At 42.0% G+C, this 17,625-nt stretch overlaps 1 protein-coding gene across 1 annotated transcript in view; it reads left to right on the top strand.

Annotated features, from left to right (window-relative positions):
- The window catches only part of dbh (dopamine beta-hydroxylase (dopamine beta-monooxygenase)), a 75,085-nt gene that overhangs the window by 29,486 nt on the left and 27,974 nt on the right, over positions 1-17,625 (top strand). The window contains exon 5 of the mRNA XM_061931886.2: positions 1,526-1,628. Within this exon, the coding sequence (XP_061787870.1) occupies positions 1,526-1,628 (103 nt within the window). The remainder of the gene's footprint in view (positions 1-1,525; positions 1,629-17,625) is intronic.

Below are 17,625 nucleotides of genomic sequence, written 5' to 3'. Positions count from 1 at the left end.
GTTACATTTTGAAGACACCTGGTGCCACAAACTAATCAGCTGATTAACTCAAAACACCTGCAAAGGGCTTTAAATGGTCTCTCAGTCCAGTTCTGAAGCCTACACAAACATGGGGAAGACTTCAGATTTGACAGCTGTCCAAAAGGCAACCATCGACACATTGCACAAGGAGGGAAAAAGACACAAAAGGTTATTGCTGAAGAGGCTGGCTGTTCTCAGAGCTCTGTGTCCAAACACATTAATGGAGAGGCAAAGGGAAGGAAAAACTGTGGTCAGAAAAAGTGTACAAGCGATAGGGATCACCGCGCCCTGGTCAAGATTGTGAAAAAAAGCCCATTCAAAAATGTGGGGGAGATTCAGAAGGAGTGGACAGCTGCTGGAGTCAGTGCTTCAAGATCCACCACCAAGAGACGCTTGAAAGACATGGGTTTCAACTGCCGCATACCTCCTGTCAAGCCACTGTTGACCAAGAAACAGCGCGCAAAGCGTCTCACCTGGGCTAAGGAAAAAAAGAGCTGGACTGCTGCTGAGTGGTCCAAAGTCATGTTTTCTGACGAAAGCAAATTTTGCATTTCCTTTGGAAATCGAGGTCCCAGAGTCTGGAGGAAGACAGGAGAGGCACAGGATCCACGTTGCCTGAAGTCTAGTGTAAAGTTTCCACCATCAGTGATGGTTTGGGGTGCCATGTCATCTGCTGGTGTCGGTCCACTCTGTTTCCTGAGATCCAGGGTCAACGCAGCCGTCTACCAGCAAGTTTTAGAGCACTTCATGCTTCCTGCTGCTGACCTGCTCTATGGAGATGGAGATTTCAAGTTCCAACAGGACTTGGCGCCTGCACACAGCGCAAAATCTACCCGTGCCTGGTTTACGGACCATGGTATTTCTGTTCTAAATTGGCCCGCCAACTCCCCTGACCTTAGCCCCATAGAAAATCTGTGGGGTATTGTGAAAAGGAAGATGCAGAATGCCAGACCCAAAAACGCAGAAGAGTTGAAGGCCACTATCAGAGCAACCTGGGCTCTCATAACACCTGAGCAGTGCCAGAAACTCTTCGACTCCATGCCACGCCGCATTAACGCAGTAATTGAGGCAAAAGGAGCTCCAACCAAGTATTGAGTATTGTACATGCTCATATTTTTCATTTTCATACTTTTCAGTTGGCCAACATTTCTAAAAATCCCTTTTTTGTATTAGCCTTAAGTAATATTCTAATTTTGTGACACACGGAATTTTGGATTTTCATTTGTTGCCACTTCAAATCATCAAAATTAAATGAAATAAACATTTGAATGCATCAGTCTGTGTGCAATGAATAAATATAATGTACAAGTTACACCTTTTGAATGCAATTACTGAAATAAATCAAGTTTTTCAAAATATTCTAATTTACTGGCTTTTACCTGTACACTGTAAGTCTAAAATCATCTTTCTTTTTACAAAGAACTTGCTTATTCCTCTCTTTTTTGTTGTTGTTTTGATCAACGTATATCAGTTGATGTTTATCTTCATGTTTATGTGCTAACAGGCATTCTACTACCCACCTGATGCTGGACTTCCTATCGGGGGACCTGCTTCCTCTAGGTTCCTTCGTCTTGAAGTCCACTACCACAACCCTCTCCTTATATCTGGTACACACACACACACACGCACACACGCACACACACACACACACACACACACACACACACACAGGCGCACGCACACACACAAACGCATACTAAATAAAAACAATTAGTACACTGGGCCAGATACCGTCAATTAAGTACCAAGAACGTTGAGCAAAATGAAATGAGCTGGAAAATAGCTGTGATGCTAACAGTACTGTGCTGACAATAACATGCTTACATTAAAGCTGCAAGCAGCATTGGTCGGGCCCGCGTATTTGGCAGGTGCTAGTCCTAAGTGTCCCAATAGTTTTGTTCAGTTTTCATCATAAGTGTCCCAATACTTTTGTCTACTTTTAGTCCGAATTGTCCCAATACTTTTGTGTAGTGTACCTACCTTGTCTGCATTGTGTGGGCACGTTGGTGCTTCCTGCTATTGAGCAGCCAACTTAAAAAAACAGCAGCGCAGCAGCATCAGTGCAGCGGGTCTTTGAAGGGTCATAAAATCAAAACCAGAGCAGGTATTAATCAATCAATGTTTATTTATATAGCCCTAAATCACAAGTGTCTCAAAGGGCTGCACAAGCCACAACGACATCCTCGGTATAGCCCACATAAGGGCAAGGAAAAACTCACCCCAGTGGGACGTCGATGTGAATGACTATGAGAAACCTTGGAGAGGACCGCATATGTGGGTAACCCCCCCCCCCTCTAGGGAGACCGAATGCAATGGATGTCGAGTGGGTGTAACATAATATTGTGAGAGTCCAGTCCATAGTGGATCCAGCATAACAGTAAGAGTCCAGTCCACAGTGGGGTCAGCAGGAAACCATCCCGAGCGGAGACGGGTCAGCAGCGCAGAGATGTTCCCAATCAATATACAGGCGAGCGGTCCACCCCGGGTCCCGACCCCGGACAGCCAGCACCCCATCCATGGCCACCGGATCTGTGTGTCTTCCCCTCCACAAGGGATAGGGGGGAGCAGAGGAGAAAAGAAAAGAAACGGCAGATCAACTGGTCTAAAAAAGGGGGGCTATTCAAAGGCTAGAGTATACAAATGAGTTTTGAGATGGGACTTAAATGCTTCTACTGAGGTAGCATCTCTAACTGTTACCGGGAGGGCATTCCATAGTGCTGGAGCCCCAATAGAAAACGCTCTATAGCCCGCAGACTTTTTTTGGGCTCTGGGAATCACTAATAAGCCGGAGTTCTTTGAACGCAGATTTCTTGCCGGGACATATGGTACAATACAATCGGTAAGATAGGCTGGAGCTAGACCGTGTAGTATTTTATACGTAAGTAGTAAAACCTTAAAGTCGCATCTTAAGTGCACAGGAAGCCAGTGCAGGTGAGCCAGTATAGGTATATATATATATGTATATATGTATATAAAGGTATATACAGTATAGGCGTAATATGATCAAACTTTCTTGTTCTTGTCAAAAGTCTAGCAGCCGCATTTTGTACCAACTGTAATCTTTTAATGCTAGACATAGGGAGACCCCAAAATAATAGGTTACAGTAATCGAGACGAGACGTAACGAACGCATGAATAATGATCTCAGCGTCGCTAGTGGACAAAATGGAACGAATTTTAGCGACATTACGGAGATGAAAGAAGGCCGTTTTAGTAACACTCTTAATGTGTGACTCAAAGGAGAGAGTTGGGTGGAAGATAATACCCAGATTCTTTACTGAGTCGCTTTGTGTAATTGTTTGGTTGTCAAATGTTAAGGTGGTATTATCAAATAAATGTCAAAAGCTGTTCTATACTTTTATACACAAGGGCTCAATCTCTCTCCTGTGTTAGTTTGAAGCCTAAACGACAAACGCGCTCAGAGGAGATAGATTTTGAGGGAAGGTGACCGGTTTTTACAAAAACGTTGTTTTGAAGGGGGAATAGCAAACTTCCTGTTGATTTTTGCTGGGGGTTGTCAATTTATGAAATGTAGGTCTAAGTGAGACCTACATTGAGGTTTTTGTTTCATGTCTCTCCGATCAGGCAGTTTAGTCATTTTTTTCTTCCGAGGAGCAGTTTTTTCTCCGTTTTATAAAAAAATTGCTCTAGAGCGCAATTTTTAAATTTGGGGTTAGGTTTTTTTTATTAGATCGCAATTTCTGCTAGTCCTGATGTGTGTGTTCAGTTTGGTGAGTTTTGAAGCATGTTAAGAGGGTCAAATTAGAGCTCAAAGAGGCAAAAGTGACTGTTTTTAGTACTTTTTTGTCTTGAAGGGGGAATTGCCAACTTCCTGTTGATTTTAGCCCAAGAATGTACTATTATGAAAGATAGGTCTAAGTCAGACCTACATAAAGGTTTTTGTTTCATGTCTCTTCGACCTTCCTAGTGAGAGTTACAGGCAGTCTAGTTTGTTTTTTTTTCTAGGGGGCGCTAGAGCGCAATTTTGAGTTTTAGGGTTTGGTTTTTTTGATAAAAAGTTTTGCCGTATATTACTAGCATCAGTGAAATACAGAGGTGTGGACTCGAGTCACATGACTTGGACTGGAGTCAGACTGGAGTCATGAATTTGATGACTTTAGACTGGACTTGACAAAATGCAAAGAGACTTAAACTGGACTTAGACTTTAACATCAATGACTTGTGACATGTGACATGGAAAACGACTTCCGGACGGCTTCGAAGCAATTCTGGACCACCATCCGCCGCCTCAGGAAGGGGAAGCAGTGCACTATCAACACCGTGTATGGTGAGGATGGTGTTCTGCTGACCTCGACTGCAGATGTTGTGGATCGGTGGAGGGAATACTTCGAAGACCTCCTCAATCCCACCAACACGTCTTCCTATGAGGAAGCAGTGCCTGGGGAGTCTGTGGTGGGCTCTCCTATTTCTGGGGCTGAGGTTGCTGAGGTAGTTAAAAAGCTCCTCGGTGGCAAGGCCCCAGGGGTAGATGAGATCCGCCCGGAGTTCCTTAAGGCTCTGGATGCTGTGGGGCTGTCTTGGTTGACAAGACTCTGCAGCATCGCGTGGACATCGGGGGCGGTACCTCTGGATTGGCAGACCAGGGTGGTGGTTCCTCTCTTTAAGAAGGGGAACCGGAGGGTGTGTTCTAACTATCGTGGGATCACACTCCTCAGCCTTCCCGGTAAGGTCTATTCAGGTGTACTGGAGAGGAGGCTACGCCGGATAGTCGAACCTCGGATTCAGGAGGAACAGTGTGGTTTTCGTCCTGGTCGTGGAACTGTGGACCAGCTCTGTACTCTCGGCAGGGTCCTTGAGGGTGCATGGGAGTTTGCCCAACCAGTCTACATGTGTTTTGTGGACTTGGAGAAGGCATTCGACCGTGTCCCTCGGGAAGTCCTGTGGGGAGTGCTCAGAGAGTATGGGGTAACGGACTGTCTTATTGTGGTAGTTCGCTCCCTGTATAATCAGTGCCAGAGCTTGGTCCGCATTGCCGGCAGTAAGTCGGACACTTTTCCAGTGAGGGTTGGACTCCGCCAAGGCTGCCCTTTGTCACCGATTCTGTTCATAACTTTTATGGACAGAATTTCTAGGCGCAGTCAAGGCGTTGAGGGGATCTGGTTTGGTGGCTGCAGGATTAGGTCTCTGCTATTTGCAGATGATGTGGTCCTGATGGCTTCCTCTGGCCAAGATCTTCAGCTCTCGCTGGATCGGTTCGCAGCCGAGTGTGAAGCGACTGGGATGGGAATCAGCACCTCCAAATCCGAGTCCATGGTTCTCTCCCGGAAAAGGGTGAAGTGCCATCTCCGGGTTGGGGAGGAGATCTTGCCCCAAGTGGAGGAGTTCAAGTACCTCGGAGTCTTGTTCACGAGTGGGGGAAGAGTGGATCGTGAGATCGACAGGCGGATCGGTGCGGCATCTTCAGTAATGCGGACGCTGTATCGATCCGTTGTGGTGAAGAAGGAGCTGAGCCGGAAGGCAAAGCTCTCGATTTACCGGTCGATCTACGTTCCCATCCTCACCTATGGTCATGAGCTTTGGGTCATGACCGAAAGGACAAGATCACGGGTACAAGCGGCCGAAATGAGTTTCCTCCGCCGGGTGGCGGGGCTCTCCCTTAGAGATAGGGTGAGAAGCTCTGTCATCCGGGAGGAGCTCAAAGTAAAGCCGCTGCTCCTCCACATGGAGAGGAGCCAGATGAGGTGGTTCGGGCATCTGGTCAGGATGCCACCCGAACGCCTCCCTCGGGAGGTGTTTCGGGCACGTCCGTCCGACCGGTAGGAGGCCACGGGGAAGACCCAGGACACGTTGGGAAGACTATGTCTCCCGGCTGGCCTGGGAATGCCTTCGGAGAGGGAAGTCTGGGCTTCCCTGCTTAAGCTGCTGCCCCCGCGACCCGACCTCGGATAAGCGGAAGAAGATGGATGGATGGATGGACTTGTGACTTCACTTGGACTTGAGCCTTTTCACTTGACATGACTTTGCTACTTTCCCCAAAAACCCAAAGATTCAAAAGTTATTCAGCGCTCCGTAGCTTTCATTTTGTAGGTGTGTGTGTGTGTGTGCGTGTCTATGAGCGTGTGTGTTGCTTGTCAGCTGCTTGTCAGCGTGTGTGCTCTCAGCACAACAGCCAATCAAATTAGATCCACGTTGTTTTCACCACGCAGCATTCATCCAATCAAATTGCAGGACAACCACCGAACAAGAGTTGTCCAACAACGTTGCCAGTGAGAAAGATTTATACCAAAGTTGGTTTCGTTCGGGTATTAAAACTACGACTTGGTCGACAAAAAAACCGAATTGCAGTATGCTAAACGTGCAGTTGGAATATTGCAGACGGAGACGCAACAACTTCCAACTTGGTTGGACATTTGAAGTTGCACAAAGAAGGGTACGTTTTGAATGTAAGCTAAACGTTTAATGGCTAAGTAACGTGACTTTTATTTGCTGTTTAGTAGTGATGGGTTGATGAGGCGTCATGAAGCGTTTCGACACATTGCAAAACTGTATTGATACCGGTGATGGGTCCGGCAACACCGATGCATCGGCGCATGCGTCGAGCTCATAGAGCGAAACCCTGTGTCGGTTTTAGAAAGTCACGTGACCGACCATGAGCTGTTTTGGTCACGTGACCGATACGCCAACTGTGTCGCACTGACGCCTCCTCTGTGCCCTGTGAGCGGCTCTTTTCTACAGCCGGAGAAATAATAACTAAGAAGAGAAATCGTCTAAAATGTAATACGTCGGGAAAACTTTTTTTTTTTTTTTTTTAAATAAAAATGTGTAAAAAAATGTAATTAAAAAAATTCCCAGTCCACAATGATCCACAACACGTTCTCTTAGATTTCCATGTTATGATACATGTTCACATTATTTATTGACTGTATCTAAAAAAGATACAAATATATTTTTTATTTAAATGGTATCGAGAAAAACAAATTTGTTTTAGGAATTTTTATTGACCTGCAAAAGGCTTTCGATACCATTGATCACCAGATTTTGGTAAACAAACTGGAAAACTATGGCATAAGGGGAGTGGCAGGGAAATGGCTGAAGAGCTACTTGAATGAGAGACAGCAGATTGTTCAGATCGACCAACATCAATCTACACTCATGAACATAACCTGTGGAGTCCCCCAGGGGTCGATACTGGGATCCACACTATTTATAATGTATATCAATGAAATATGTAAAGTATCAACACTGCTGAAGTTCATCCTCTTTGCTGACGACACAACCATTACATGTGCAGGTGACGACCTGAAGCAACTTCTGGCCTCTGTAACTGAGGAGATGATCAAGTTAAAAACTTGGTTTAATACCAACAAATTGTCTCTCAATTTAAAGAAGACCAAAATCATGCTCTTTAGCAATCGCAAAAGTGAAATACCCATCAGGATTGTTATTGATGATACACCAATAGAATATGTTCAACAAAATTCATTTTTAGGAGTGGTAATAGATGAAAATATATCATGGAAGCCTCATATAAATTACCTGAGGACAAAAGTTGCTAAATGTGTTGGAATGATGAGGAGATCATGTCATTTATTGAACACCAATGCTCTGCTTTTATTGTATCATTCATTTATTATGTCATATCTAAACTATTGTGTTGAAGTCTGGGGAAATTGTTATAAATCCCATCTACAGCCTTTAGTCACTCTGCAGAAAAAGGCCATTAGGATTGTGTCCAATGTTCACTACTTACATCATTCAAATCCACTATTCATGGAGTTAAAGCAACTTAAACTGCACCATGTGATCAATTTTAAAACTGCTCAAATTATGTTTAGGGCATCCCAAAACTCTCTACCATCCAATATACAAAACCTATTCCAGGATAGAGATGCTCATCATGGTTACAGTCTAAGAGGAAACAACAAATTATATTTGCCTAAATTTAGAACAACTTTAAAATCAATGTGCATTTCAGTGCGTGGAGTCAGTCTGTGGAACAACTTAGGGGACGAGTTAAAAACCTGTTCTAACATGATTACATTTAAAAGACTGTTTAAAAAAGAAGTACTGAAGAAGTACGAGGAGGAAAGAGAGTGATGCCCTCAGCACAGAGCCATGGGAGAGAGGTGTATGGTCAGAGAGTGTTTGGGCCTGTGTGTGTGTGTGTGTGTGTGTGTGTGTATGTGTGTGTGTGTGTGTGTGTGTGTGTGTGTGTGTGTGTGTGTGTGTGTGTGTTTTGTCTCGTCTTGTCTTGTTTTATAGTAACAGTGGTACTATTGTATTGTTAGTGTACAGGAGCTTTTCTTGTTTTTGTTTGTATAGTATTGTTCTTGTATTATATTGTTTATGTTAAATGTGGAATGAGTGAGAGGGGTTGGGATATTATAAGCATTTGCTTCATCCAACCCCTTTTCAAGCCTTGCATAAATGTCCCTGCCAAAATGTTTAAAAAAAAAAAAAAAGTGTGTGTTGTACTGTGCAGGTTTGAAATAAATAATTCAATCAATCAAAAAAATGAAGATATGAAATAATCCTAAATGAAATACGATGACTTGGTTTATATTATTGTATATACTAGGGCAGGGGTCACCAACGCCGTGCCCGCGGGCACCAGGTATCCCGTAAGGACCAGATCAGTCGCCCGCTGGCCTGTTCTAAAAATCAATCAATCAATCAATCAATGTTTATTTATATAGCCCTAAATCACAAGTGTCTCAAAGGGCTGCACAAGCCACAACGACATCCTCGGTATAGCCCACATAAGGGCAAGGAAAAACTCACCCCAGTGGGACGTCGATGTGAATGACTATGAGAAACCTTGGAGAGGACCGCATATGTGGGTAACCCCCCCCCCCCTCTAGGGAGACCGAATGCAATGGATGTCGAGTGGGTCTGACATAATATTGTGAGAGTCCAGTCCATAGTGGATCCAGCATAATAGTAAGAGTCCAGTCCACAGTGGGGTCAGCAGGAAACCATCCCGAGCGGAGACGGGTCAGCAGCGCAGAGATGTTCCCAACCGATATACAGGCGAGCGGTCCACCCCGGGTCCCGACCCCGGACAGCCAGCACCCCATCCATGGCCACCGGATCTGTGTGTCTTCCCCTCCACAAGGGATAGGGGGGAGCAGAGGAGAAAAGAAAAGAAACGGCAGATCAACTGGTCTAAAAAAGGGGGGCTATTCAAAGGCTAGAGTATACAAATGAGTTTTGAGATGGGACTTAAATGTTTCTACTGAGGTAGCTCAAAGAGCAGCACTTACCAGTGAGCTGCCTCTATTTTTTAAATTGTACTTATTTACTAGCAAGCTGGTCTCGCTTTGCTCCACATTTTTAATTCTAAAAGAGACAAAACTCAAATAGAATTTGAAAATCCAAAAAATATTTTAAAGACTTGGAATAAATGGTAGAAAATGGATGGATGGATGGGTCTTCACTTGTTTAAATAAATTCATTTATTTTTTACTTTGCTTCTTATTACTTTTAGATATACAATTTTAGAGAAAAAATACAACCTTAAGAATTATTTTAGGATTTTTAAACAAATATACCTTTTTACCTTTTAAATTTCTTCCTCTTCTTTCCTGACAATTTAAATCAATGTTCAAGTAAATTTATTTATTTTTTATTGTAAAGAATAATGAATATTTTAGCTTCTGGTTTTTCGACGAAGAATATATTTCTTCAAACTTAGTATGATTAAAATTCAAAAAAATTATTCTGGCAAATCTAGAAAATCTGTAGAATCAAATTTAAATCTTATTTCAAAGTATTTTGAATTTCTTTTCAAATTTTTGTTCTGGAAAATCTAGAAGAAATACTGATTTGTCTTTGTTAGAAATATAGCTTGGTCCAATTTGTTAAATATTCTAACAAAGTGCAGATTGGATTTTAACCAATTCAAAACATGTCATCAAAATTCTAAAATGTATCTTAATCAGGAAAAATGACTAATGATGTTCCATAAATTCTTTTTTTAATTTTTTCAAAAAGATTCAAATTAGCTAGTTTTTCTTTTCTTTTTGTCGGTTGAATTTTGAATTTTAAAGAGTCGAAATTGAAGATAAACTATGTTTCAAAATTTTATTTTAATTTTTTTCGTGTTTTCTCCTCTTTTAAACCGTTCAATTAAGTGTTTTTTCATCATTTATTCTCTACAAAAAACCTTCCGTAAAAGGAAAAAAAAATGTATGACGGAATGACAGACAGAAATACCCATTTTTTTATATATATATATAAATGTATTTATTTAGCTATTCTTGTTTAAATCACACTTACGTGTAACTTACAAATGACAATATATTTATTTATTTAAGTGTGTATCAAACTGGTAGCCCTTCGCATTAATCAGTACCCAAGAAGTAGTTTTTGGTTTCAAAAAGGTTGGTGACCCCTGTACTAGGGCATCAAATCAGTGTCAGTTGAGTCGGTCCATAGGTTGCCTGTAGGGATTTTTAATGTCCAGCAGATGTCAGTATTTAGTGACACAGTATCGACACAGTATCAATACAGTTTTGCAATGTGTCGAAACGCTTCATGACGCCTCATCAACCCATCACTAATTGATACTGTGTCGATACTGTGTCACTAAATACTGACATCTGCTGGACATTAAAAATCCCTACAGGCAACCTATGGACCGACTCAACTGACACTGATTTGATGCCCTAGTACAGGGGTCACCAACCTTTTTGAAAGCAAAAACTACTTCTTGGGTACTGATTAATGCGAAGGGCTACCAGTTTGATACACACTTAAATAAATAAATATATTGTCATTTGTAAGTTACACGTAAGTGTGATTTAAACAAGAATAGCTAAATAAATACATTTATATATATAAAAAAATGGGTATTTCTGTCTGTCATTCCGTCGTACATTTTTTTTTTCCTTTTACGGAAGTTTTTTTTGTAGAGAATAAATGATGAAAAAAACACTTAATTGAACGGTTTAAAAGAGGAGAAAACAAGAAAAAATTTAAAATAAAATGTTGAAACATAGTTTCGACTCTTTATAATTCAAAATTCAACCGACAAAAAGAAGAGAAAAACTAGCTTATTTGAATCTTTTTGAAAAAATAAAAAAACAATTTTTATGGAACATCATTAGTAATTTTTCCTGATTAAGATACATTTTGATGACATGTTTTAAATTGGTTAAAATCCAATCTGCACTTTGTTAGAATATTTAACAAATTGGACCAAGCTATATTTCTAACAAAGACGAATCAGTATTTCTTCTAGATTTTCCAGAACAAAAATTTTAAAAGAAATTCAAAATACTTTGAAATAAGATTTAAATTTGATTCTCCAGATTTTCTAGATTTGCCAGAATAATCTTTTTGAATTTTAATCATAGTAAGTTTGAAGAAATATTTCACAAATATTCTTCGTCGAAAAAACAGAAGCTAAAATATTTATTATTCTTTACAATAAAAAAATAAATAAATTTACTTGAACATTGATTTAAATTGTCAGGAAAGAAGAGGAAGACATTTAAAAGGTAAAAAGGTATATTTGTTTAAAAATCCTAAAATCATTTTTAAGGTTGTATTTTTTTCTCTAAAATTGTATTTCTAAAAGTAATAAGAAGCAAAGTAAAAAATAAATGAATTTATTTAAACAAGTGAAGACCCATCCATCCATCCATTTTCTACCGCTTATTCCAAGTGAAGACCAAGTCTTTAAAATATTTTCTTGGATTTTCAAATTCTATTTGAGTTTTGTCTCTTTTAGAAATTAAAATGTCGAGCAAAGCGAGACCAGCTTGCTAGTAAATAAATACAATTAAAAAAAATAGAGGCAGCTCACTGGTAAGTGCTGCTCTTTGAGCTATTTTTAGAACAGGCCAGCGGGCGACTGATCTGGTCCTTACGGGCTACCTGGTGCCCGCGGGCACCGCGTTGGTGACCCCTGCCCTAGTATATACAATAATATAAACCAAGTCATTTAGGATTATTTCATATCTTCATTTAAATAAAAACATATTTGTATCTTTTTTAGATACAGTCAATAAATAATGTGAACATGTATCATAACATGGAAATCTAAGAGAACGTGTTGTGGATGATTGTGGACTGGGAATTTTTTTAATTAAATTTTTTTACACATTTTTATTAAAAAAAAAAAAAAAAAGTTTTTCCGACGTATTACATTTTAGACGATTTCTCTTCTTAGTTATTATTTCACCGGCTGTAGAAAAGACCCGCTCACAGGGCACAGAGGAGGCGTCAGTGCGACACAGTTGGCGTATCGGTCACGTGACCAAAACAGCTCATGATCGGTCACGTGACTTTCTAAAAGCGGCACAGTGTTTTGCTCTATGAGCTCGACGCATGCGCCGATGCATCGGTGTTGCCGGACCCATCACTAACTGTGTAGTTAAATGAGTGAGGCTGCAAACTCACTGCTAACCTTATAACCATAGACATCTTATAAGTAGACGCAGCATGGAGCGCTACTGCCTACTGGCGCTGACGAGACGCGGGGCCGCCATCTTGGAGTGGTGATCCGCTCCACTCAGTGCAATTCATTTGGCAGGAGCAATGAACATTTAATTCATCTTACCTCACTGAATACCACTCATTTTCACCCCCTTTTTTTTGTCATACGTGTAGCTATGATAACAGACACATGTTTTGGCGTGTTTTATTATACATAGTTTGCTTAACAGTAATAGAATAATCTTATACGCTATAAGTGACCAGACGTCCCAGATCAAAACCATCCATCCATCCATCCATCCATCTTCTTCCGCTTATCCGAGGTCGGGTCGCGGGGGCAGCAGCTTAAGCAGGGAAGCCCAGACTTCCCTCTCCCCAGCCACTTCGTCCAGCTCCTCCCGGGGGATCCCGAGGCGTTCCCAGGCCAGCCGGGAGACATAGTCTTCCCAACGTGTCCTGGGTCTTCCCCGCGGCCTCCTACCGGTGGGACGTGCCCTAAACACCTCCCTAGGGAGGCGTTCGGGTGGCATCCTGACCAGATGCCCGAACCACCTCATCTGGCTCCTCTCCATGTGGAGGAGCAGCGGCTTTACTTTGAGCTCCCCCCGGATTTCAGAGCTTCTCACCCTATCTCTAAGGGAGAGCCCCGCCACCCGGCGGAGGAAACTCATTTCGGCCGCTTGTACCCGTGATCTTGTCCTTTCGGTCATAACCCAAAGCTCATGACCATAGGTGAGGATGGGAACGTAGATCGACCGGTAAATTGAGAGCTTTGCCTTCCGGCTCAGCTCCTTCTTCACCACAACGGATCGATACAGGGTCCACATTACTGAAGACGCCGCACCGATCCGCCTGTCGATCTCACGATCCACTCTTCCCCCACTCGTGAACAAGACTCCGAGGTACTTGAACTCCTCCACTTGGGGCAAGATCTCCTCCCCAACCCGGAGATGGCACTCCACCCTTTTCCGGGCGAGAACCATGGACTCGGACTTGGAGGTGCTGATTCTCATCCCAGTCGCTTCACACTCGGCTGCGAACCGATCCAGTGAGAGCTGAAGATCCTGGCCAGATGAAGCCATCAGTCAATCAATCAATCAATCAATCTTTATTTATATAGCCCTAAATCACAAGTGTCTCAAAGGGCTGCACAAGCCACAACGACATCCTCGGTACAAAGCCCACATACGGGCAAGGAAAAACTCACCCCAGTGGGACGTCGATGTGAATGACTATGAGAAACCTTGGAGAGGACCGCATATGTGGGTAACCCCCCCCCCTCTAGGGGAGACCGAAAGCAATGGATGTCGAGTGGGTCTGACATAATATTGTGAGAGTCCAGTCCATAGTGGATCCAACATAATAGTAAGAGTCCAGTCCATAGTGGGGCCAGCAGGACACCATCCCGAGCGGAGACGGGTCAGCAGCGCAGAGATGTTCCCTGCCGATGCACAGGCGAGCGGTCCACCCCGGGTCCCGACTCTAGACAGCCAGCACTTCATCCATGGCCACCGGACCTGTGCCCCCCCCCCCCTCAAGGAAAAGGGGAGCAGAGGAGAAAAGAAAAGAAACGGCAGATCAACTGGTCTAACGGGGGGCTATTTAAAGGCTAGAGTATACAAATGAGTTTTAAGATGGGACTTAAATGCTTCTACTGAGGTAGCATCTCTAATTGTTACCGGGAGGGCATTCCATAGTACTGGAGCCCGAATAGAAAACGCTCTATAGCCCGCAGACTTTTTTTGGGCTCTGGGAATCACTAATAAGCCGGAGTTCTTTGAACGCAGATTTCTTGCCGGGACATATGGTACAATGCAATCGACAAGATAGGACGGAGCTAGACCACATCATCTGCAAATAGCAGTGACCTAATCCTGCAGCCACCAAACCAGATCCCCTCAACGCCTTGACTGCGCCTAGAAATTCTGTCCATGAAAGTTATGAACAGAATCGGTGACAAAGGGCAGCCTTGGCGGAGTCCAACCCTCACTGGAAACGTGTCCGACTTACTGCCGGCAATGCGGACCAAGCTCTGGCACTGATCATACAGGGAGCGGACTGCCACAATCAGACAGTCCGATACCCCATACTCTCTGAGCACTCCCCACAGGACTTCCCGAGGGACACGGTCGAATGCCTTCTCCAAGTCCACAAAACACATGTAGACTGGTTGGGCAAACTCCCATGCACCCTCAAGGACCCTGCCGAGAGTATAGAGCTGGTCCACAGTTCCACGACCAGGACGAAAACCACACTGTTCCTCCTGAATCCGAGGTTGGACTATCCGGCGTAGCCTCCTCTCCAGTACACCTGAATAGACCTTACCGGGAAGGCTGAGGAGTGTGATCCCACGATAGTTAGAACATACCCTCCGGTTCCCCTTCTTAAAGAGAGGAACCACCATCTTTGTTTTCTACATGTCAACTGTAAGTTTAGCATCTTTCTTTTCTACCTGTCAACTGTCAGTTTAGCATCTTTCTTTTCTACCTGTCAACTGTCAGTTTAGCATCTTTGTTTTTTACCTGTCAACTGTCAGTTTAGCATCTTTCTTTTCTACCTGTCAACTGTCAGTTTAGCATCTTTGTTTTCTACCTGTCAACTGTCAGTTTAGCATCTTTCTTTTCTACCTGTCAACTGTCAGTTTAGCATCTTTGTTTTCTACCTGTCAACTGTCAGTTTAGCATCTTTGTTTTCTACCTGTCAACTGTAAGTTTAGCATCTTTCTTTTCTACCTGTCAACTGTCAGTTTAGCATCTTTGTTTTCTACCTGTCAACTGTCAGTTTAGCATCTTTGTTTTCTACCTGTCAACTGTAAGTTTAGCATCTTTCTTTTCTACCTGTCAACTGTCAGTTTAGCATCTTTGTTTTCTACCTGTCAACTGTCAGTTTAGCATCTTTCTTTTCTACCTGTCAACTGTCAGTTTAGCATCTTTGTTTTCTACCTGTCAACTGTCAGTTTAGCATCTTTCTTTTCTACCTGTCAACTGTCAGTTTAGCATCTTTCTTTTCTACCTGTCAACTGTAAGTTTAGCATCTTTCTTTTCTACCTGTCAACTGTAAGTTTAGCATCTTTCTTTTCTACCTGTCAACTGTCAGTTTAGCATCTTTCTTTTCTACCTGTCAACTGTCAGTTTAGCATCTTTGTTTTCTACCTGTCAACTGTCAGTTTAGCATCTTTGTTTTCTACCTGTCAACTGTCAGTTTAGCATCTTTCTTTTCTACCTGTCAACTGTCAGTTTAGCATCTTTGTTTTCTACCTGTCAACTGTCAGTTTAGCATCTTTCTTTTCTACCTGTCAACTGTCAGTTTAGCATCTTTCTTTTCTACCTGTCAACTGTAAGTTTAGCATCTTTCTTTTCTACCTGTCAACTGTAAGTTTAGCATCTTTCTTTTCTACCTGTCAACTGTCAGTTTAGCATCTTTGTTTTCTACCTGTCAACTGTCAGTTTAGCATCTTTGTTTTCTACCTGTCAACTGTCAGTTTAGCATCTTTCTTTTCTACCTGTCAACTGTAAGTTTAGCATCTTTCTTTTCTACCTGTCAACTGTCAGTTTAGCATCTTTCTTTTCTACCTGTCAACTGTCAGTTTAGCATCTTTGTTTTCTACCTGTCAACTGTCAGTTTAGCATCTTTCTTTTCTACCTGTCAACTGTCAGTTTAGCATCTTTCTTTTCTACCTGTCAACTGTCAGTTTAGCATCTTTGTTTTCTACCTGTCAACTGTAAGTTTAGCATCTTTCTTTTCTACCTGTCAACTGTCAGTTTAGCATCTTTGTTTTCTACCTGTCAACTGTCAGTTTAGCATATTTGTTTTCTACCTGTCAACTGTAAGTTTGGCATATTTCTTTTCTACCTGTCAACTGTCAGTTTAGCATCTTTGTTTTCTACCTGTCAACTGTCAGTTTAGCATCTTTCTTTTCTACCTGTCAACTGTCAGTTTAGCATCTTTCTTTTCTACCTGTCAACTGTCAGTTTAGCATCTTTCTTTTCTACCTGTCAACTGTCAGTTTAGCATCTTTGTTTTCTACCTGTCAACTGTCAGTTTAGCATCTTTGTTTTCTACCTGTCAACTGTCAGTTTAGCATCTTTCTTTTCTACCTGTCAACTGTCAGTTTAGCATCTTTGTTTTCTACCTGTCAACTGTCACTTTAGCATCTTTGTTTTCTACCTGTCAACTGTAAGTTTAGCATCTTTCTTTTCTACCTGTCAACTGTCAGTTTAGCATCTTTCTTTTCTACCTGTCAACTGTCAGTTTAGCATCTTTGTTTTCTACCTGTCAACTGTAAGTTTAGCATCTTTCTTTTCTACCTGTCAACTGTCAGTTTAGCATCTTTCTTTTCTACCTGTCAACTGTCAGTTTAGCATCTTTGTTTTCTACCTGTCAACTGTCAGTTTAGCATCTTTCTTTTCTACCTGTCAACTGTAAGTTTAGCATCTTTGTTTTCTACCTGTCAACTGTCAGTTTAGCATCTTTCTTTTCTACCTGTCAACTGTAAGTTTAGCATCTTTCTTTTCTACCTGTCAACTGTCAGTTTAGCATCTTTCTTTTCTACCTGTCAACTGTCAGTTTAGCATCTTTGTTTTCTACCTGTCAACTGTAAGTTTAGCATCTTTCTTTTCTACCTGTCAACTGTCAGTTTAGCATCTTTCTTTTCTACCTGTCAACTGTCAGTTTAGCATCTTTCTTTTCTACCTGTCAACTGTCAGTTTAGCATCTTTATTTTCTACCTGTCAACTGTCAGTTTAGCATCTTTCTTTTCTACCTGTCAACTGTCAGTTTAGCATCTTTCTTTTCTACCTGTCAACTGTCAGTTTAGCATCTTTCTTTTCTACCTGTCAACTGTCAGTTTAGCATCTTTCTTTTCTACCTGTCAACTGTCAGTTTAGCATCTTTGTTTTCTACCTGTCAACTGTCAGTTTAGCATCTTTGTTTTCTACCTGTCAACTGTAAGTTTAGCATCTTTCTTTTCTACCTGTCAACTGTCAGTTTAGCATCTTTCTTTTCTACCTGTCAACTGTCAGTTTAGCATCTTTGTTTTCTACCTGTCAACTGTCAGTTTAGCATCTTTGCTTTCTACCTGTCAACTGTAAGTTTAGCATCTTTCTTTTCTACCTGTCAACTGTCAGTTTAGCATCTTTGTTTTCTACCTGTCAACTGTCAGTTTAGCATCTTTCTTTTCTACCTGTCAACTGTCAGTTTAGC

This window comes from Nerophis lumbriciformis, linkage group LG39 (assembly GCF_033978685.3).
Source record: "Nerophis lumbriciformis linkage group LG39, RoL_Nlum_v2.1, whole genome shotgun sequence".
NCBI classification, from domain to species: domain Eukaryota; kingdom Metazoa; phylum Chordata; class Actinopteri; order Syngnathiformes; family Syngnathidae; genus Nerophis; species Nerophis lumbriciformis.
The sequence above is the reverse complement of the archived record's forward strand: the minus strand, read 5'-3'. Positions and strand labels throughout refer to the sequence as shown.